The 22,122-nt window shown below is 42.2% G+C and overlaps 1 protein-coding gene across 3 annotated transcripts; it reads right to left on the bottom strand.

Annotated features, from left to right (window-relative positions):
- Positions 1 to 1,500: 1,500 nt before the first annotated feature.
- lmtk3 (lemur tyrosine kinase 3) lies at positions 1,501 to 21,144 on the bottom strand. 3 transcript variants are annotated; one of them, XM_068735062.1, is made up of 16 exons: positions 20,957 to 21,144; positions 18,374 to 18,522; positions 17,850 to 17,997; positions 16,816 to 16,889; positions 16,461 to 16,579; positions 15,759 to 15,846; positions 14,845 to 14,993; positions 14,624 to 14,708; positions 14,302 to 14,423; positions 13,363 to 13,512; positions 6,936 to 13,254; positions 6,672 to 6,835; positions 5,891 to 6,024; positions 5,096 to 5,430; positions 4,909 to 4,993; positions 1,501 to 3,010 (listed from the first exon to the last, which is right to left on the bottom strand). In XM_068735062.1, exons 1-16 carry the CDS (start codon positions 21,045 to 21,047, stop codon positions 2,877 to 2,879), a joined length of 8,346 nt encoding a protein of 2,781 aa, XP_068591163.1. In that variant the 5' UTR covers positions 21,048 to 21,144; the 3' UTR covers positions 1,501 to 2,876. The 3 variants fall into 3 exon arrangements, with proteins under 3 accessions (XP_068591163.1, XP_068591164.1, XP_068591165.1); XM_068735063.1 differs by having other exon boundaries at positions 18,389 to 18,522; XM_068735064.1 differs by lacking the exon at positions 20,957 to 21,144 and adding an exon at positions 20,723 to 20,741.
- Positions 21,145 to 22,122: the final 978 nt, after the last annotated feature.

Raw genomic sequence — 22,122 nt, 5'->3', positions numbered from 1 at the left:
CCTTCGAACTGCTTTATGGGAAATTAAGTCAATACTTTTCTCCTCCTTCTTATTCTTCTTTTGCTTTTGGCGGTTGGTCAACAGCTTCCGGGTGCATTACCGCCACCCTCTGATCTGGAGTGTGACTCAGGACTTACTCGCTCTACTCCGACAACAAAACAAAGAAAAGAAAATAATGAACCAAACTAAAGAAAACGAATGAAAGAAAGACAAATCTTAAATTCTCTCCATTAGTCTTGTTGACCCTAAATACTCTAAAGAACTTTCCACCATTTGTCAATAAAACCTTTCTTTAGTACAATACTGATATTTTCCTCTCCAATCTCTCTTATTACATTTTTCAAAACGTCTCTTGCTGAATCGTACTTCTGAAAGAAGAATAAAACATGATCCACAGTTTCTTCTTCACAAAATCCCCACTTTCCATTATTCTGCTTTCAAATAACAAACTGGGAACTTTTAAGACGATGCTTCTTCTCCTATTCCCCTCCACCTCAAAAAACATGTATTCTTGTTCATTGTTGTGTTTTTTTCCAACTACTGGTATCCTTTAGATTGCATTACTAGCTCCTAATGGATTTAATCTTCAAATCTTCTTATTTTCTTTCAGCCTTGTCCATAGTTCGGTTGTTTTCAAAAACCAAAATACAAATTTTCTCCCCTCCACCATGTCCCCATCCTCAATCACATCTTTACCCTGGCCTCTCCTCTGTAGTGCTACAACCACAAACCTTCTTTTGTCTTTATATTTCCTGCATGAAACCAGGACGTGTTCTTCTGTCGTTTCTTGACACTGAAATGATTAGTTTTCCTATGACATTATGTCTACTGCGGCCTCTTTTCCTCTGTAAGTAGATCCTGGAGTGGATGTCTGTAAAAAGCTGCATGTAATCACTGTACAGTCTATCAGTATAACTGTTATATTCCTGAAGTTGATCTGCTGATTTATTTCTGTGCTTGATATTCTGTAGCTCCATATCCACACAAGTATTTTGCAGCATTCAATCCGGTCTCACAGGTTGACATTAGACAAAATTCTATTTCATTAACTTTCATTTGTTCTGCTATGTCCCTGCCTACCCACCCAAAACATGTTTTTGTACTTTCCTCCTCTCCCAACAGGCCCCAAAGGACCTCTTAGATGGATGACATCTTTGTGAGCCCTTAGATTTATCCAGTTATTGGCCATCAGCTGTTTCCTGCAGAGCTACAGCGGCATTCCCCTTGCTAAACTTGAGGAACACTGGTGCCATTTTCACTGACCCTAAGCAAATCCTCAGAGCACCAGCCTGAATAACATCCAGATCTGACAACGCACGTTTAGCCGCTGAACCATACACCACACAGCCATAACCAATTCTTGCAGAGATCAGCAATGCATAAATATATTTCAATGATGCTATATTCACTCCCCAACCCAGACAGCTCAAAGTCAATAAGCTGCACAAATAGGTATTTCAGCAGGTGATACATGAGTCTTCTGAGTTATAAATAGAGCTCTTTACAATTACAAAACAATACGATTTATTTTCATGAAACAGTTCAATAAGAGGTTCACATTTTGTAGTTTTTATTTCCCCTTGTTTATACATTACCCCTTGAAAACCGTTCTTTAAACAATACAGGTTTTAAACCAACATTTAATCAGACTAAACAAATGGACTAGTTGGCCCTCGACTGCAGGATGAACTGTTATTAGTAGAAAATGGGGTAAATTAACAGATACACAAACAAATGGAGTTATTTACTGTTGAAAGGCTTTGATTTTTCATGCTAAGCTACATTAACGGTCTTTAAACAAGGTAAAATAATGACAAGACAGCTAAAAATTCCTAGACATTGGAAAATAATGACACATTACATGACAAAGTTCGATACAGATCGGCATATATTAACAAGTAAAATTATACAAAATACCTTTTTAGCAATTAACACATTTGGGAAAATATTTTGATTTATTTGTTATGAAGATCTTAGAGAAGGTATAACCTAGATGCATTCAGTCCCAAACAAATTATAGCTAAGTTAATATATGTTAATTGCAGAAAGCAAATAAATAAACAGATTAATAAATAAATAAATAAATAAGTAAATAAATAAAATATTGCATAAAAACTGGCTTTACATAAATAATTTAAACAATATAATAAAAATCTATAATTTAAATTAATAACATAAGAGAAATCTTTTTAGAACTAAAAGTATAAAGAAGCATAGCTTGTTTAATTTTTCGTGCAGTCTAAGGATACATCTAAAAGTAAACAGCTCTAAAATGATATTGGATTCACTTGTATTATGATATTTGTACAAATGCAAATGAGTATTCTCAAATACAGGAGTCAAGCGATTTCTGTTTCAAACAGCTGCCTACAAGAACAACTGACTGACTGCAATGAAGAACTTCTTTAATAAAGAGAGGACTGGAATCCAAGTGTTTACATAGACAGATGAATGACCAAAGAAAGTGCATTCCCCGCACATCTGGGGAATAATACAACAGAATGAAGAAGAAAAAGAGAAGGTAAGCTGGTACACAGCAAGACTCCCACTGCATAGCTGTCGAATCTGTTTCCGATTTTACAAAGCTCCGGGCTCCTCTTCTCCTAGCATATGCTGCCTTTTCCAAAGACTTTTGTAGCTGAAGGCTATGAATAAACTCTGTAAATAGTGGCAGGCAGGAGCACAACAACCCCTGTCATACAAAATCCTGTCGCTGATAAAACCTGGAATGTGTCCAGCTTTTAGAACGGGAGTCTCATTCTTTAAGATGCCTCTTCAATAAAAAAATAGCCTCTGGGTGAATGGCTGGTTGTTGTGGTTAATTCACTGGCCAGTCCAAGAGGGTTCAGCTCTAAAGGTTCCCACGACATGAAACATCACACCAAGTGGGGGTCGTTGGCAGGGCTGACAGTGAAGCGCGATGATGTCACTGTTTTGGCCCCCACAGGCGACCTCGGTTTGATTGATAAATCCTCTTTCCTTTTTGATTCTTTGCTCTTGATGTTTGGCCCTGATGGAAAAGAAAAAACAAAATCAAGCACTATGTGAACCCCCAGTCAGTTTCATTTCATTACAACTCAGTTAAAAGCAGGGAAAGTCCTGATTGTGTTTGCTTTGCTCCAGATCCTCATCAGAATATTAATCATTATTTTTATGATGATTATTATGTTCATTATTATTTTCATTCTTTTTGCCAAACAGATCCAATACGACTATTACTTTTTTTTCCATCAGATTTCAGCTGCACAGCATAAAATGAATTTAAAATATAGTAAAATGAGAAAAGTTATTTAGACGAGAATCAAATCTCCAGTATAAACTAAATAGCCACGTTCTGGTGCAGCTTTTAAACCAACAGCAGCACCTGAGTTCAGGTTCACCCATAGAAAGTCTGGAATATATCCAGGTTTAAAAAAAAAAAAAAAAGTATGACTTACATCTTGTACTACAGTGTCATTTGTAAGTGCCTTCATCATTTCAAGTGTTGATTGTAAAAATAAATGTTATTTTGGGGGACCTTTTACATGTCTCTGCCCAGGGGCCTGTTGTCTCATAATCCATCATGACTGAGACACATGGGGACACCCAGGTCACATGGTAAAGCGGGCACCCCATGTACCAGTCCTTCCTGTGGTCCTTTGCTGCATGTTGTCCCCCTCTCACTCCCTCCCTCCCAGTCAATCTGTTCTATCTATCGAATAAATGCAAAAAGGCCAAAATATAAACAAAAAAATGACTGCGGCACATTTCTTCAATACAAACAGAGTAAGATAGTATCATTTGCACCAAACCAATGACAAGTCAGAAAATAAACTAATGTTTTATATCTATTAATACAATCACACTGAAGCGATGCAGTTTTTAGTTAAAAATAACTCAAAGGGACACAGGCTCTTCTTTCAAGGCTTTGAAGTTTCAACTCTTAAGGCTACGAAAGATCATGAAAGCATCTAATTCTGGAGTTTTTGCATTTCTGTAAGTGTGCACACAGCCCTAACTTTCATTATTCTTTGAAATGAGGTAATCAGTGTCCAAAATGGAGAGAGCAAAGTCAAGAGAGCAAATGAAAATGTGTTGGAAAACACAGCTTAGGCTTGCATTGTTGAGTGCAGGATTTATGTCGCTGCTCAGTTTTACATGTCACAGTGTCGAGGGGGATAATTATAGAAGATTAGTTTTGGCTGCATGTTTGGAGAAGAGATTGTTGAACTGAGGTTTTTCCATTTCGGCGGGTGGGGATGAGTTAGTGGCTGTCCGATTTTATTTCGTCCTTCTCCGGCTCAAGGTGGGGACTGAGTGATAGCAGTATAAAAATAATCATATGTCAGACTTATGCACATTATCTGTAGTCTGATAAGAGGAGTCTATAGCATGCTAGCGGTTCTGTGATGCTGCACTCAGGCCCAGCACTGTATTGAGCTAAATGCTAATGTTGGCGTGCTAAAAGGCGCACACTGACAATGCTAACCTGCTGATGTTAAACAGGAATAATGTTTACCATGCTCTTGATCTTGGTTTAGCATGTGAGCACGCTAACACGGGTTAATTAGCACAAAACACAACACAGAGCTGAGGACGATGGTAACATCATGTTTTTTTTTGCAGGTCGAGTGATTATAATTCAACCTGAGATGATCCATCCATAACGTGTGTACCATCATGGCAGATGAGGAGGAGTCATTTAGCTCAAAAACACAAATGTTAACCTGCTGGTGGTGCTAGAGGAAAAGTCAGGAGATCACCAAAGTCAGTAGGATTTGTCCTCTGGGGACCATGACTTCCTGTACAATATTTAATAGTAAAAGTGGTGGACGATTGACCGTCAGTGCCATAAAAATGTCACCTCCTGATTCTGCATCTCATCATGAAAGTGAGATGATTAGATGTTTAAAATGTTTATGATCTTACCACGCAAATCTAGCTTGGTGCTTTTGACGGACACTGGGGCTGGACTTGTGGGCGCCGAACTGCTCAACTCATTGGTCGGAGTTTCCTGTCGTAATGAAACAGTACAGTCAGTATTGTCAGTCAGGCCTCCATTTATGATATTAAAAAGAATCTCTTATGAATCAATCATTGAAAGAACGGGAGATACCTGATCAAAAAGATAAATCGTGACATCATCAAAAAAGGACACATTTCTTCCTCTGTCCCTCTCTCTGTCCATCGGCTCTTTGGGTGATTTCAGCAGACTCCTCAGCCCGACACGTTTGTCCACATCTGTTTCTGTGACAACAATCATCCTCTGGGCACTTTCGTCCTCCTGCTCATACTCCTCTTCATCGTCAGGGTCGCTTCCTGAGGGCAAACATCTACGTCTTCCGATCCGATTTCCAATCGCACCGTCCCCAAAACCTCCTTTACCAGTGGGGGTGAGGGGAAGAGTCAGAGCGAGAGGAGGGAGGGTGAGAGAGAGACGAGCTAGTTTTGCTGTGAAAATGAGAATAGGGAAGAGACTTTAGATATCAGAGGTACCTGACCAGTGTTCACCTCTTTCCAATCAGAAAACTCTTTAAAGATTTGGATACAAGTTTGCAGACCCTCTACAGGAAGACCAGTTTCTTTAGGTTGAAGATATTATCTTAATTATGGACTCAAGTTTTTAATTTTAGTTTTCTTTGTTTGCATTGTTTTCCTGGTCTTAAAACAAAAAACAAAAAACAAAATGAATTTAAATAGATTTTTTCCAATCTCTCTTCACTGTATGTCATTACAACTCCTTTGCTGCAGTCTGTTTCCCCTTCGAATAGCGTTTCCCACCCTCAGCATAAACTAGTGTGTGGCTAGGCATGGTGGAACAAACTTTATCAAAAAAACAAGTAAAAAAGTAAAAGATTTTATTCAATGATCTCAGTCATGAATATTAGCAATAAGTACAACATGAAGGTACCTTTCATTGCCTGGTTTGCAGTCAGCTGAGGGGTTGTGACCTCAGGTTGTTCAATCACAGTGAGCGGCTCAGCTTCAGTTTCATCAGACTCGGTGTGGGGTTGAATGCTGGGGGAACTTTCATGCTTCTCTTGGCTTCAACAACAACAACACAATTAATTAAAACATGAATATTAAAAGGGCAGATCACCAAAATATCATATTTGTTTCACTTACCCCTTGTGGTATCTCGCCATGCAGATAGCTTTGTTTTTTATGTGTCCATGTTTTGTATTATTCATCCCTTTTTTATTTCATTTTTGTGCTCACAGCTTTGAAAATACATTTAAAAAGTACTGTATGTAGTATCCCCGTTAGTTTAATCCACAGATGTTGTCAAAAGTTTCCAATGGAACTACTTTCTACAAAAAAAAAAAGAGTCCCTCTGAAAATATGTTGCAGTGTGGTCTTTTAGAGTATCCAAAGTAACAGGGACACTGCTTCTAAAGAGAGATGTGGATTTTGCAAATTAAAATCCATTCACCCCCACCATAAAGGCAAACAAATATCTCAAAAGTTGGGCAAATAAAACCAAAATTATCAGTATGTCTGCACACTACTGAACCCATGAGATCACTAATTAAGATAATTTTTTTTGAATAAAAGAAACGTTTCAATACTTTGCGCCCTCTATTAAATACCACTAGAGGAAAGTAAGAAAATATGTGCTGATGTTTTTTGTAATTTATGTGAATCGACCATTTACCATAAACTCAGATTTCCAAGTTCAGACTTCTTCATACCTTTCATCCTCTTGTTGTTCTAAGACAGTGACCAGCTCACTGCTGCTCTCTGTGATTTGTTCCCCCCAGGGCCGGAGCGTCACTGTGTCTTTAACAGTCGACCCCCAGAGCACATTTGTTTTCACATTTTCACTGAGGGAAAACTGCAGCCTCTCCTCACACACCTGAAGTAGCAAAACAAAACAATAAAGAGGATTGAATACATTCAGAAGGTAATATAAGGAGCACCTTTACAACAAACAAATCACAAAAAAACATGCTCACCTGCATCATGAGGCCATTCTTTGTTGTCATCTTAGAGAGAGAGCCCTGATCTTTGACATCAGGGGTTTGGCCTGATAATCTCTGTCCGTCATTCTTCTCTTCTTCAGAGTCCAGGATCAGCTGGGGTGCAGATTCTGCTAGTTTGTCAGATTTATCAGCGATCCGATCTTCCTTCAAATCCACCCTGCTCCCCTCAGGAGTAGAGGAGCAACATGTCTCTTCACCTGTATCTCTATCACCAACACTGCTGCCCTGCTGCTCAGGTGTTTTCTTCAAAGACTCCAGGAGCTCTAGGTTCCCCAGAAAAAGGTTGCCCAGAGAGTCCTCCTCATCCCCAGATATGCAACACAGTTGTTCCAGTTTTTCAAAGTCCTCCAGGGGCTCCTCATCCAAATCTTTCCACTCAGAAATCAGTAATTCTGGGAGATTGTTGAGGGGAACTTGGGGCGAAGATGGGGAGGCAGATGATGTTTTCTGGAACAGATTATTATGTTCATCCTGTTTTTCTATATTGGATGCAAGGTCGCTCTCATCGGCTGGGGTTATGTGCACAGAGGGAAGGTTCAGATTGGCTGAGATCCCTTTACTTTGAGTTGTAGCAGGTGGTAATTCTTGCAGAGGTGGCTCTGAGACATCTGCGTTGTGAGTTGGGGAAATATACGACTCTGTCTCAGTGCTAGCAATAAAGTCTTCTAGATTAATGTGACTAATAAACTCCTCTGCCTCTATAACAGATGGTGGAGGACTAGGAAAAGAGTCGTCTAAACTCTCCAATTTATCATCTTGCACATCAAGGTCTATGCTTGCTGGAGGACTAGGAAAATCTACTGAGCTGAAATTGTCTACCTGTGGATACGACTGATCTATCTCCTCCTGCACATCAAGGTCACTTGGACAAGAGATTGGATTAGGTGGAGGTGGCATGTCTCTGTAATCCTCTTCTTCGTCCATTATGCTTACGCTCTCTTCTATATATTCCCTGGCAAGCCATGGTCTCATTTCAGCCTCTGAATCTGCGCCTGATTCAACATTTTCCAGGTCTGAAAAGTTCTCACGAGGAGCTTCGGTGATGCAAATAGTTATAGTTGAGCTCTCCAAAGTGTGACTGAAGCAGTTCTCTAAATTAGAGCCTGTTTCTTTGTCAATATGCTCAGCTGATGTCTGTCCCTCTTTTTGGATCATGCAGAGGTGATTCTGAGGACATCTGTTAAAATTCAGATTTTCCTCTGTTTCTGTGGAGTCCAGCAGACCTTCCCTGTCCTGGACTGTTTCTGTGCATGACAAAATCTGCCCCTCTCCTTTCTCCAAGGACTCCTGCTCTGGAATTTCTATATTCTCTACTTCCATATCTGGGGTTTCTTTTTCTAGGTCTTTGTTAAAATGGCCAATTTCTTCTATGTTCTCAATATTTTCCTCCTGTTGTACATCTAACACTTGGACAGCCTGTTGGTCGTTATCGTCCCATGTTTCCTTCATGGCAAGTTTACCAGCAAGTCCTTGTGTTTCATCGTTCCAGGTTTCTTCGCAGCCTTCCAAGATGGCAGGGTGCGGTTCGCTTCCTGCAAGTTCGTCGTTTTCTTCAGTCTCCCAAAACTCCTGACCCACAACAAGCCTCTCCCCCACCTCCCAGGCCTTATTACTGAACCCAGAGAAAAATTCTGATCTCAGTTCAATGTCTTGGCATCTCCTCTCTGGGGAAGCCCACTGGTCATTTTCATCAGGCCACAAACGTAAGTCTGTTGACTGTGAAAAACGATGGCAGTCAAACTCTCCCCTAACGACACCAGATCCTGTTTTTTCTTCATCCTCTTCCAGAGCGCTCCATAACTCTTTAGTCTTCACATCCAGGCCCTCGCAGGAGTCTTTATCTGCATTGTTAGCACAGTCCATCTGACTGGCTGCTCCTCTCAAGGGCGACTTTTCCTTCGTGGCATTACTGAGCTCTGCGGCAGCCAGCTGTTTCTCCGTCTCCGTAGTGACCTTCTTGTGCTCGCTTCCGTCTGAGCAGCGCAGGTTTCTCAGGCCCAACTCGTTGTGGTCTAGACCAGGCCTCTCTTCACGTCCCTCAGGCTCTTCAACACCCTCCTCGGCCCAAGAAGGACATGTCGGACCACTCACTTTATCACAGACAGACTTACCATCATCACTTGGCTCGACTACTGACGGGGTGTCATCGCTAAGAGTGGCCTCACTGGTTTGAATCCCGTAAAGTTTACATAATCTCGACTCTCTGTTGTCAACTTGGGATGGTGTTACACATTCAACAGTGTCATTTCCACATGTGAGGGAGTCCAGTGCAGAGAGATCAATATTGGTTTCTGTACCACTTGTGTATTCTTTATTGCTGGGCCTCAACACACAATCGTTTGACCAGCTGCCAGATACAGACTCAATCAAAATATTTGTCTCAGCCAGATTCTTGGAATGTAGATTTAGATCATTCTCTGCAGAGTCCTGGTATTTGCAATCTGTTATCTGAGAGATGATGCCTTCTCTGAAGTGGTTGTCAATCGGATACCCACCGCTGTGTGGGAGTCCTTTCAATGGCTCGTTGTTTAATTTTGAGAACAACTTATCAATTAAGTCAACACAGTCCTTGGCCTGCGGATCATCACACAGCAGTGTTGACTTTTTGCTTTCATTTTGGAAAATGCCAGAATCGTCTCTCTGTGTTAACTCTAGCCCTTTGTTTAGAATATCTTTATCATCACCTAAATTAGAGACAGCATTTCCTGAAGCATGTTGATATGGAGTCCTCGTTTCCTCACACAGTTCAATGGTTTCTCCAATTTCACATTTGTTATCTGACAGCTGTATGCTCTTTCTTAAGGGGCTCTTTTCTCCCATCTCTCCCTCCTCCTCAGTTTTTTCCTCTATCCCTGTCAGTGTTCCCCGATCCCCCCCTCGACCATTGCCCGGCCTGGAGGCAAAAAGTCCATCACTGCTCCTCCTGTTCACCCCCTCCCCCTCCAATTCACTGTCTGAGAAATAGGCAGAGTCTCGATGTGGTGTTTCATTTCCTAGAGCTCGCCACCCGCCTCCTCCAACTCCTCCTTCACCGCTTGTCCATGAGTCACTAGGTGTGAGACAGTCGGCTGAGTTGGAAGTCATGGGTGACAGGCCCGAGTCGGTTGGGGTGATGAGTGAGACATCAGAGGATGGGTCCCAGTCTGGAGTGGCAGCAGGAGTGGGTGCCTTTTCGGCAGTGTGACAGTGTTTTTCTTGCCCAGTGTCCTTGTGTTGAAGTAAATTCTCTCTTTTCGTCTCATCATTATTTTGAGAACCTAAATGTTCTCCAAAATTCTCCAAATCAGCTGCTTTGATGTGTTCAGAGTCCACTGCAGAAACTTTATCAGTTTGGTACTTTCCTTTATCAGGATCATATGCCGTGGTATCGGTCTTTCCAGGTGTTTGACCTCCGCTCTCTGCGCTGCTGCCCTGTAGGTCTTCTTTCATTAACTCACCATTCCCTATAACAGCAGCCTTTTGAGCATCTGTTTCATTTGTGATTAGCGATTTGTTCGTGTTGGATTCTCTAACACTCTGAGTGGACTCAGAAGGAGAGTGCTCTAAGTGAGCTGTTTGCTCTCCTCTGGCAGGTAAGGCAGGGCCATCTGAACTCTCCTCCTCTTCTTTCCGACATGCAAGTGTTTGGTTGTGCAGAAGACCATTTTTGGGCATGATTTCTGAAAACACAAACTCATCAGATTGGCAGTTTTCAGCATTGCTTCCTTCGCTGTCCAGTTGAACAGGTTGTTTATTTGATCCTATATGAAGGACTGGGATCTCAGGTTTCATAGAAACCTTTATCTCACTCTTTTTAGCACGCTTGGTCACTTGTGCGTAGATGGCCTCAGTTGGTGTTTCATCTTTGCCTTTGTTGGATGCTCGTAAAGAGCTCTCTGACTGAAATCTGATGGTCTGAGCGGAGCTTGGGTCAATGCATATGGACTCGTATTCCGGAGACAGTGGAGTAGGGGAGTAAGATGAGTCTGCTTCCATTCTGTTTGCAGTAGTGTTTTGTCTAGATATGATTTCAGTCAGAAAGGTCTCTGCTGATTGGATCTCCTTAAGGAACTCCTCCCTGGTCATTTCTGTTCTCCGTGGCTCCTTCTCAGTCTGCTGCAACTCAGACTCCTGCTTCCCGATCTCAGAGAGGAGAGAGCGGGATCTCCGTATACCCTTTGAATAGGCTTCCTCAGCCTCGGTGTATGAGGGAAGTCCTGGAGCACAGACATAGGGCCGCAATCTGGATCCTGAAGAATAGAGGTATTTTACTGGATCATTTTGTGATTCTCCCTTCAGATCCGGGTGCATCCTTCCTGTGTCGATCTCTGTGAGGAAAAGATCCCTCTGGAATGATTCTTTAGTGACTGTATCATCCTCCTCAGCTCCTGTCCTGTTGCATTTCTCTGGCCCCCATGACTGTCCTGCTGACCCCAGCTCTGTGATCAGCGACTGGGAGCGGCGCATCCCTCTGTTGGGCAGCACAAAGTTCCCCCATCTCTCTCCATCTCTTTTCTCCTCCTTCTGTCCCTCCCATGAATCCTCTGACTTGGACTCACTAGACTCTGTCACACTAGATATCTCTGTCAGAAACAAATGCATGGGGGATTTCTTGGCAGCAGCCACACGTTCTGCATGAAGTTCAGCATCTTCCCTCCAAATGGCAGGCAGGATGGTGTCAAGGCGTGACTGAGTCCGTTTCATTCCCCTGGAGAAGAGCTCGGCACAGGCTGGGTCTGCATCTTCAGATAGGCTGGAGTGAGTGACAGAAGTCCTACCACTGGGTCTCTCAGGGGACGTGAAGGGAGAGTCATCCTCATCTGAGTAGGTGGGACTGGATGAAGACTGTCCGTCAATCTGGGTGTTTGTGGGCTGAGGTCGGGGTAAATTGCGATAAATGGGACGCAATGGGTTTTCTCGACGAACGGGAGAGTCAAAGTCTTTTGCACGAGAATGAGAAGTCTCCCTGGAGTTGTGCAATGATACTAAGTGCCTGCTACCACCCTCTCTGTCAGACAAGTCACAGGATAATGGGTCTCTACTTGATCTCTGCATCTGCAGCCTACTGTATCTTGAATAAGTCTCTGCTGTGTTGTAGCTGGGGCAGCTTCTTTGTGGCTTGGAGTGGGGAGGGAGGGGCGGTGGACACATTTGAGGAGGTTGGGGGTAAATTGGATGGCTTGATGGAGGAAGAGAGGGGGAGAGGGACGGGGATGGGGGGAGAGTCTGTCGGGACCGATGGAGCCCCAGGTGGTCAAAGGTAGAAGGTGGACAGCTGCTCATGTGATGGGGGTCTGTTTCGATTTTTCCACTGATGGTGTAGTGAGGCAGTCCTCTATAACCAAGTGGGGGGGCGGGGAGGGGGCGCGAGTAAAGGTGGTTGGCTGACGACATGGACATAGAGCGAGGCTTGGGAGGAAGGACCGGGGCATGAGATTTTTTGTCTCCCTCACTACCCCTTTTCATGTCCTCTTCATCATCGTCTCCCAAATCAACTACTGAAAAGTCAGTCACTCTGCTCGAAGTGTCTCTGAATTCAGCCACACCCGTGTTGGGCACCTGGAGTTGAATCTCGCTTGATCTGATGGTCTGGAGGCCTTTTCCACACTTGTCAGAGGAACAGTAAGGGACCCGCTCTTTTCCCAGCATCCCACTGCGAATCTCCACCAACTCCATGTCTCCCGGGCAGATCGAGTTAGAGCGGAAAGAGGACTGGGTCTTCCCTTTAAGAGTTGGCGACTTGTCCTGGGGAGTGTGCTCCTCTAGTCTGATGTAGTATTCGCTGGCGAGGGATGGGCTGCGGGCGCTTATCACTGGGACCACAGTGGGTGTGTCCAAAGACTGTCTGTGGTTATTGTTTGCAGTGGGGATTGGCTGAGGAGGAGGGAGAGGTTTGTAGCCTCGTCTGGCATGAGCCTTTTCCCAGAAATACTCAAAGTTCAAACCTTTGCTGGTTTCGGTAACTGTCAGGATGTCATCCAGTTCAGATGAGGACGGGGTGATACAGTTCCCTACAGGGTCCAGTAGGGGGTAGGAGTTGTCTTCCCTGCCGTACTCTCTCTCTCTCCGCTCGTTTGCTGCAGTCTGGAAGGCAGGCGGACGGAGTAAGTCCCAGCGTCTTTCAAACGACTCCTCGCTCTCCCCTCTCCTTCCTCTACCCTCCTCATATTCCTCATCCTCTTCATCTTCTTCCCCGACACTCCCCCTCGCCATTCCTCGCTCAGCAGCCAGGAGGGAGGAGAGGAGGAGGAATATCTCTGCTACAGAGGGGCGTTGAGATGGAGGTAGCCAGCAGGACTGCATGATCTCATACCTGAGGACAGACAAAATTAAGTTTGAAGAGACAGAATTAGGGCATTGTCACTTTCCAATAATATAATCATAATTTCTGCAAAGCTCCACTTAGTTGATGAGTACTGACCAGTAGTCTGCATGGGAGAGTTTGAGTCTGGGCTGGGCCAGGGTGATCTGTCTCTCCCTAATGACGAAGGTCAACACCTCTTCATCACTCAGGTGCCTGTGGGGCTGAGAGCCAAATTCAAAAAGCTCCCATATAACCACCCCCAAGGACCTGGAGGAAAAATAAGATGTAGTGACAGACCTTATTATGTTATGCTTTTATAGCAACACATTGTTTTATACAGAGCTCTGACTTAAAAGAAAACACGACTGAGAGGCATAACAAGAAAAAACAGGTAAAAAACTATTCTGTTGGATGTGTCATTACAGCTGAGTAATTATATTATTAGAGGTAAGTAATAAGATCTAAAATATTTCTTCAATCGTAAGCCATCATTTGTTCTGTGACAGGAAAAAGTACTCTTCCTCTAATTAGGTGTTTTTTTGCCAGAATGTTTTCTTGTTGTTTTATTCAACAAAACTTATTTAAGTGGAGTTGTAATATCTGAGACTGAGGGTTCAGTCCAGCTTGTGCTCTTGTTCGTCCATCACTCACTCTGATATTACTGGGCCTGGCAATGGCACTAAACCCGCTGACACACTGGTGGACTTCCAAAATCTGCTTCAGCAAAATTGAGGTCACACTGATATTTAAAGGTAGGCTTATGTCAGTATTCATGGTTTGATTTGTTTAAGATAAATATTTGAAAACAGCTGACTTTGTGTCTTTACTTTAACTCTGTTTAAATTTAAGATTCAAAAAAGTAAGAGATTTGACATTTTGGGCCAAATCAAAGCTCTAACTGAGACAACAAACTATTTCTGTATTTGATTGTATTAGATTTAACAGGTGGCTACCAGACATCAGAGGTAGATTGAAGATAGATTTACCCACGTGAACTGGCCATAACCAGTCTGGCTTGCGCTGTATATCAACAGCTGTGACAGCTCTAAAACATACCACACATTGCTGGTCTTGGTTTGATCTGTAACAATGAGAGATCCTCTGTACTCCTCCAGCAGCTCAGGAGCAATCCAGCGCAGTGGGATCCATAGCTTGTCTGGAGTTAGGTAATAGTCCTCCTTTACAATGAAATACAACAAGAATGATTTTTATACTGAGGAAAAAATGTATTATGTCATCATTTACATGACAAAACATAGGCTTTACAGTTTGTAAAATTCAAAATATAGGATGAGAAAATCTGGTCGGATACATTAAAATATCTCAAACTTATGTTTGGCTTTATTTTATAAAGAAATACAAGCAAAGACCTACTTACCTTATAATGGTTGTGTGAAAGGCCATAGTCACCTATCCTAACAGTGAGGTCTGAGGTCAGCAGGCAGTTTCTTAAAGCCATGTCACTGCAGAGAGTAGAACAAACCCTCCAACCATCAGCGACACAGAGTGATCAGAGACACACACTGTATCTATCTGAGAGATAAAATAAAAAGTCTTGTTTAAAGAAGTGGGTTCTAATTATGTAGAGTCATGACTGACCTGTGGATGTAGTTGTTTTCATGGAGATGCAGCAGACCAGAGGTGATCTCAAAAGCCATTCTCTGAAGAGTCAAGAGGTCCCGGGTCGGCAGGTCAGGGGTCATTCCATCTGACTTGCGCTGGGCTCTCAGATACCGCTTCAGGTCACCCTAGTTGTACATCACAATAATAACACAAGCAGTGAAATGCATGGAGACTTAATTAATGCCAGTTGGGCCATTAAGTGTGCGTGCCAAGTTTAGGAGTATTTTAATCTCCTAAAACAGAAATAAAACTTACAGGCAACACTGTATACAGGAATATATATGACCTCTGCAGTAAATATGTGCCTTTTTAGGCGTTTTTTATCACAGAGCCTCAAAAGCTGCAGGGGAATTGGTCATGAGCTGGCAGCCTTTGAATTAGTCATTTATGCTTCAGGAAGGGCAAGGAAATAAAATGAGGACTATAAAAAAAGGATGGAAAATATACCACAAGGAAAGGACAATAGGAGACTTTATCAAATAGCAGTGAGGCCCCCAGTGTTGTTTGGCATCTCTCGCTGTGTTGCTGGAATTGATCTGCTTGTGTCTCTGTTTTGCCTGAGAGCCATATGGCTTTCTTAATCAGTCAGTGATTAAGCCAGCAGAGGGAAGGAAAACAAACCGATTGTCCTGAAGCAAAGCAGATTTCAGTGACACTGGAACATCTATAATTCCAATAATGTATCATTCCTGCAGCAAATAATATGCAGAACTATAAAATTACATTGAAATAGGGATTAACTGAAGCAAAGTACTCATGAAAAATAACCTTAACTTTTGATGAGATTGAAAAACTGCAACAGAGGTGGAACATAATAGTTCCACCTCTAATGATATTGATATGTTCAATATCATTTTTGTCCCATATTTAAATGGCCACTTTGTACTCACCAGCTGACAGAACTCCATAACCAGGAGAAAGGGAATGCTCTCACTACATTGCCCCAAACACTGAAGGATGTTGGGATGTTTAAGGCTCCTGAAGGGAGAAGGACAAAACTAGATTGATGAGCAGATAGATCACAGGACAGACAGACAGACAGACAGACAGACAGACAGACGGAGAGAGACAGACAGACAGACAGACAGACAGACAGACAGACAGAGAGAGAGAGAGAGAGAGAGAGAGAGAGAGAGAGAGAGAGAGAGAGAGAGAGAGAGAGAGAGAGAGAGAGAGATAGATAGATAGATAGATAGATAGATAGATAGATAGAGATAAATAAATAGATAAACTACTAAACATAACAATTTTATATTGTAAACAGGTACAATTCAAGCTAGACATATTGTTGCTCCTGTTATCAATGATTGAAGTGAATCAATAAGCAATATAATGCCAATTTCATCGTCTAAATATGCTCAGGTTATGCAAATACAGCCTCAATTGGTCTGGTATGAACAGCTCATGGTTGCTAATGTTAGATATTAGAACGGACTTCATACAGTCATTTCAATTACTCAAATTTTCTTTTCTACTTGTGCTACTTTTATGCTAAACTGACTATTATCAAATGTGGCCACAGTTGTTGTTAAGCAAAAGTTACATTGTCTTGCTACCAAAATGGCTACCCGAGATTCAGCAGTTTCTCTCACCTGTACGGCTCAGACTCGGCCAAGAACTTCCTCTGCTCCAGAGGGCTGGCACTGACACGCAGCTCCTTCACCACGGCCTGAGAGGAGCTGCAGTCACACAGCACTTCAGCCAGGATCACCTAGGAGAGATCGATGGGCAATAACATGGAGGGGTGCCCAGCAGAAGCAGAACAGCAGTAAAAAAATATATTTTGAGTTAAGATTCCTTATCTGTTCAGAGGCCAGTATTTAATATAACAGAGAAATATGACCCACATCATAAATTGTCATTGCTGTTAGAAAGAAAATCTATGATGTGGGTCATAATTAACATGAAATTACAGTGATGTCTGACTGTGAGAGGCGATCATCTTACCTTTCCGAACCAGCCATTTCCTATCTCCTGAAGATAGTTTAAAGCGTGTCTTTTGAACCACTGAGACTTGGAGTCTGTAAAAAAAAAAGAGAAATAAATAAAGATCAGAGTGTCTCAGATGTCTGCATTTGATAATTTTATGACATTCAATTTTACAACAGGGTAAAAAAAATAAAAAAGGGAAAATACATTATTTAATTACAGTGCTGCTCACAACTACCATAGCCATCACCAAGACATTAAAGATCCCATCCAGACATGTTTTAAGACATATAAAAAGACTATAACTAAACATTACCCAACAATAATTTGTCTGATATTGTTTTTCCACAAAAATCATATTACATTGCCTCCTTAAATGATTAGAAATAAGATATACTCCTTAGTTTTCATTGAAAAATCCAGAATCTATTAATCTGCAAATTTCAAAAGTTTCTAACGAGGCTTCTAACTCACTGAATGGTCCTTGTTAGTGAAAATGTTCTTGAGGTATTTATGTTTCCACATCACTTTTGTGTAAGTCGCATATTGAACCACGATTGGCTTCCAGACTGGTTGTGATGTAACAAGATCCTGCTCTTAAACTCAGATTTATGTTGAGCACAGAGAAACAGATGAATGTTAAAAGAGGCTTCTAGTGCAAATTTCTCTGCACACTGAAGTAATAATAAGCGAAACACGTTTCTGAGTAGAGGGGGACTTGAATGAATGACACAATAATAACTTCATCTGAGACAAAAGTTCATAAGGTGTGCTGATGCTATCCCTGTCTGTGGCCAGATGTCCAACTTGACGTGCTCATACGGAGTACTGATGCAGAATTTTCTCAGATCAGAGTTTCCACTCCACTGAACTTCAGTGGGGAGTCCAGCGCTTACTGGTTGAACACTCAGTTTGAGACCTTAATGGATCCACATCAGTGACTCAGGCAACAGACCGTGAGGGAGTTCAGTGCAGGACAGTTCTTCAGCTTCCTTGAGGGGTTTGTGCTCACTTGAGAGTCAGAGAGCAGGAGAGCTGTTTCAGAATGTTACCTGCTCCATCCTGCAGGGCGGGGCAGTTGGGCCTCTCTCGGACTGGCAAGGTGTAGACCTCAGGGAGGGAGGGACATGACGACAGGCTGTCCTCCTGGATGGGACTGGAGCCTCCAGAGCATTCCTCCCCGTCTGCATTGTCAAACTCCTAGTTGAGTCACAACAGCACAGAAATATCACATCACAGGTATAATTGAAAATGTGAAATAAGCGTTCTTAATAGTACGGTTGAATTTAGCAGGAACCAACAAGGACAGACAATGAGAGTGCAGCCACTCTGAACAAATGACACCCTGTCTGCAAGCTCAACAACATTGTCAGGTCAAAAGATGGAGGCTAAGTCAAGATTAAACGGAGAGATGATTATTGACCACTTCTACTTCATTAAGTTGGAATTATTGAGTCCATTTCCCTACTGAATCATCCTGCAGTTTATCAAGTCAAGCTTCAAAAAAAGCCATACCAGCATGCACAAAAGGTGTGACAAAACAAAGGAAGCAGAGAGAGGTGAATAGATCTCTTACATGTTGAAGACTTACATTGAACCCCACTCCTCCTCTCTTACAGCACAGGCAGGTCAGGAGCAGCAGGACAAAAGAGACGAGCCCAGAGCAAGAGATGAGGATGACGACGTAGGGTGGAGGAGAGAGGGATGCAGCTCTGGTCTGAGAAACTGAAGGCAGAGAAGAAGAATACAAGGGAGGAAAGGATTTAACACAGACATGTAAGGGTACACACTGTTAGGTTTGAGTCAGTGAGAAGGACAAGAGAGACTTCACTGAATCAGAAAAGTGTAAAATGTTATTACACAGGTGTTTTGTTAAGAGGGAAACCATTGGAGCGTTTTCTTAGCAGCAGGTTTTGGGGAAACAGTGGAGAACCCCAATGGACAGCTTGCATCAGGGATTTGGGGGGAAAAAGCAGGAAAAGAAACTAACTCGAAGATAAAAAAACGATTGTCTGAATCATTAAAAGAAAGTAGAGACTTGAATTAAAATTTGAAAGTGGGATAATATACCATTCCAGTAAGAAAAAAAGCACGGGGAAAGGGTAAATATTGGAAATGGCATTCCACTCAGGAAACACAGTTAAGAAGCAGGGGAGGGGTGGCTGGTTGTCATTTAGGTAAAAAGGAGCGCTAATTGGGAAGGGTTGGAAACTGGAAAAGAGTTACTCAAATCAGGAAGGTTTACTACTCAGGTGAGAGAGGGAGGAATCGGGACATTTTGATTTTTGTACCTCAACGTAGTCGATTGTGGGAAGTGAACCATCTGTAGAAAAGAAAAGGGGCAGGGCAGGGTGGTTAAATACCCTTCAGGTATTTTCTTTAGGTTTCATTTAAATACTGCAGCCAAAAAAGTCAAACATTATATCACTTATGAAAGATGACAAGAGAGAGGAGCAATGACTCCTTGAAAAAGTCAGAAGGTGACCAACTCATGCTTAACAAAGTGAAGGACTTATATATTAAATATAAACATTAATATTCAAACCATAACTTAGCCTATCTTGTCTAAGTCAGTGTAAATATAGCAGCATCTCAGGGATTGTATAACATAGCATTCACAAGGTATTTAGTAGGAAGTTTACTATGTGTACTCTCCAAACAAACCTTTAAAGCTGTGTTCACTGATATTACAACACATACAGCACATTTCAAATAGTTGTCAACACCACAAAAAAACCTATACAATCACAAATAAATATAAGCATGTGAAGTAAAAAAATGCATTGGGGAAATAATAACAATAACCCAGGGGGTTATATAAACAATGATATTGAAACCATACCTTGAAATGTATGACTTAGCTTATGTTTTATGAGCCTGTGCTGTCTTAAAATATCCCAATTTCATTCTGTGTGTCCCTCATACAAATACAAAAATACATTCATTCACAAGGTCATGATACTGTAAACACTGCATACATACATTTCAAAGTATATTTTATAATTTACCAACTTAATAAATATTGTAAAAAGAGGATCAGCATTCTACTAAAAATATAACACATGAAGGGATGTTTATTTTCTTTGCAAGATAAACATGTAGGCCTCATTTTGATTATCACTTGTGTTTTCTTGTATTTCTAGTGTTTACAAAAAGTTACGACACAGACAGGATTTCACTTGTTTCACACATCCTGCGCAAAGGTAAGTACAGATGTGTTCAGCATATAAATCCACCTTCGTATCAAATTGTAAGCTGGTGAATTGTCCAATGTCTTGCTAATTAAAGGAAAATTGGTACTCTGCATTCCAATAAATTGTAGATAATCGGTTGTGAGTTTTAGTCCGTGAAACAAAGAAATAAAGCTGTTGGTCAAAATTCTTGATCATTGCACCTGCCAAACAGGGGCTAAATATGAAAACTAAATGACCCTTTTGGCAAAGCCTTCCCCTAAATATGCACCACAAACATATAACCGGTGGCTTCAATCCTGATGAACAATTCCTGTGCAGTGCTATTCTTTCATCTTTCCCTAGACAGATGTCCAGACAGACACTGCATATAAATAGGGAACCTAACACAGGGCCCTTTCCACCAGCCCCGGTGCCAGCAGCTCTTATCAAAACAATACACCACAATACAATGACTGCACACATTACACAAACACAACACTGCCAGATCTTGGTGGGGGGGAGAAGGCACATTCAAATTGAGGAAAAATAAAGATGCCAGCAGTGGCTAATAGGCTAAATAATCTCCAGTGCCAAAGCGGAGGCTATTTATAGACGATATCTCGCACTGACCGACGGTTTTAGCTTGCAATTCATACAGTATACGCTGTTTTTAAATGCCATCGATGTGAGGCCCGAAATCGACCCCCCCTTCCCTAATATTTTCATCACTGCATGCAAATGTGGTACCCTACCCATCACCAAATCAGCCTCGCTCCTGTTTTGATTAAGTCAGCCACGACCACTGCAACAATAATTCGCATTATTCTCAGTCATACTGGCTGATAACACAGTACTTCCCCCCATGTAGAGAGGCCTTTTTATAACTGACTACATCCCCCCTCTCTCTCTCTCTCTCTCTTCCTTTCTCCAGCATCACTGACAGGTTTTTCAAACCCCCCTCTTCCTCCTCCTCCGACTCCGCTCACCTTCCCTCTGCGGGGCTCCGAGGGCTCTCTCCGGGCTGAAGTACGACATGATCCCCGCCAGCGCTACCATCACCCAGCAGTGTGGCCGCATCGTCGCCGCTTCCGGAGCAACAACAACAACACCATCCGAGCGACGCTGCCGACTGTCGGTGTTGGTGTCCTCCTCTCTCCCGTCACCCCCGCCACGGTCTGTGCCGTCTCCGGGCTCACGCTGTCTGTGCCCCCCCCCCCCCCCCCCCCGTCCGTCCGCTTTTCTCCCAAATAATAAAGAGCGTCTCCTTGCCTTCCTCGGTGTGCTCTCTCCCCTCCTCCTCCTGCTCCCCCTGCTCTAATCCGCAATTAAACACGGTGTGCGCGATGCTCTATTGTGCGTCTTCAGGCCAACGTTCGCTGCACATACATCACTGCTCCACCTCCATCTGTGTGGAGCATTGCTGAAAACAACCGCTCTATATACACATACAGGGTATATATTTCATTATTTCTTCCTCCCTCTATCTCTCGGTGTTGTCTATGTTTTTTTCTCCTCCGCCAGCCTACGTCAGACACACACGGCGCGCATTGTCATGGTCCAGTTTGATCATCACAATGATGCCCAAAAAGATGTGTGATAATATTCCCTCAGGGAGGTAGTAGGGTGTGATGTGGTGCTTAGCAGTGGGTTTATATCGATCTCATATTGGATTTTTAATCTTTCAAAACATCACTTCGGTATTGATGAGGATTTTGGTGTGTGATATTATTTGACTACCATTAAAAATATTAAATATGATAAAATACGTGTTAATTGACCACGCCTACAAAGAGTGCAAGCCTTCTTCATTTTATAAACAAAACCCCCAAAAAGAAACTAATTCTTCTCTGGGTATATCATTGAATGGTCATAACTGCACTAAATTAAAAAAAAAATTTAGACTCACTTTTGACAAAAAAAGAAAGAAGAAAAGATCAAGTTCTCATGGATAATTTAGTCAGTTGCAAGTTTATGAGGTACACAAAACTAATGCAGTTCAATACAACAGCCCTGCAATAAATACTACATACATGGAGGTTATAATGTTCAGCTTTTGTTGAAAGTATTGATTTAACTTGATCGCCAATTTGGAGACTGCAGGACAACATTAAAGAAATATTTTAGTGCAGCACAATACAACTTATCAGAACCA

This window comes from Cebidichthys violaceus, unplaced genomic scaffold (genome assembly GCF_023349555.1).
Source record: "Cebidichthys violaceus isolate CVI_PGR_0920_01 unplaced genomic scaffold, fCebVio1.0.p SCAF_7, whole genome shotgun sequence".
Lineage (NCBI taxonomy): Eukaryota > Metazoa > Chordata > Actinopteri > Perciformes > Stichaeidae > Cebidichthys > Cebidichthys violaceus.
This window is presented reverse-complemented; position numbering and strand designations above follow the sequence as displayed.

Excerpts from the sequence above, each read along its gene's own strand:
- lmtk3 (XM_068735062.1), bottom strand. The coding sequence starts at position 21,047 with ATGCGGCCACACTGCTGGGTGATGGTAGCGCTGGCGGGGATCATGTCG. Across the intron at positions 17,998-18,373 it reads TCAATGTAAGTCTTCAACAT|GAGTTTGACAATGCAGACGG; the intron begins GTAAGAGATCTA and ends TGACTCAACTAG. Across the intron at positions 16,890-17,849 it reads CGCCCTGCAGGATGGAGCAG|ACTCCAAGTCTCAGTGGTTC; the intron begins GTAACATTCTGA and ends TTTTTTTTACAG.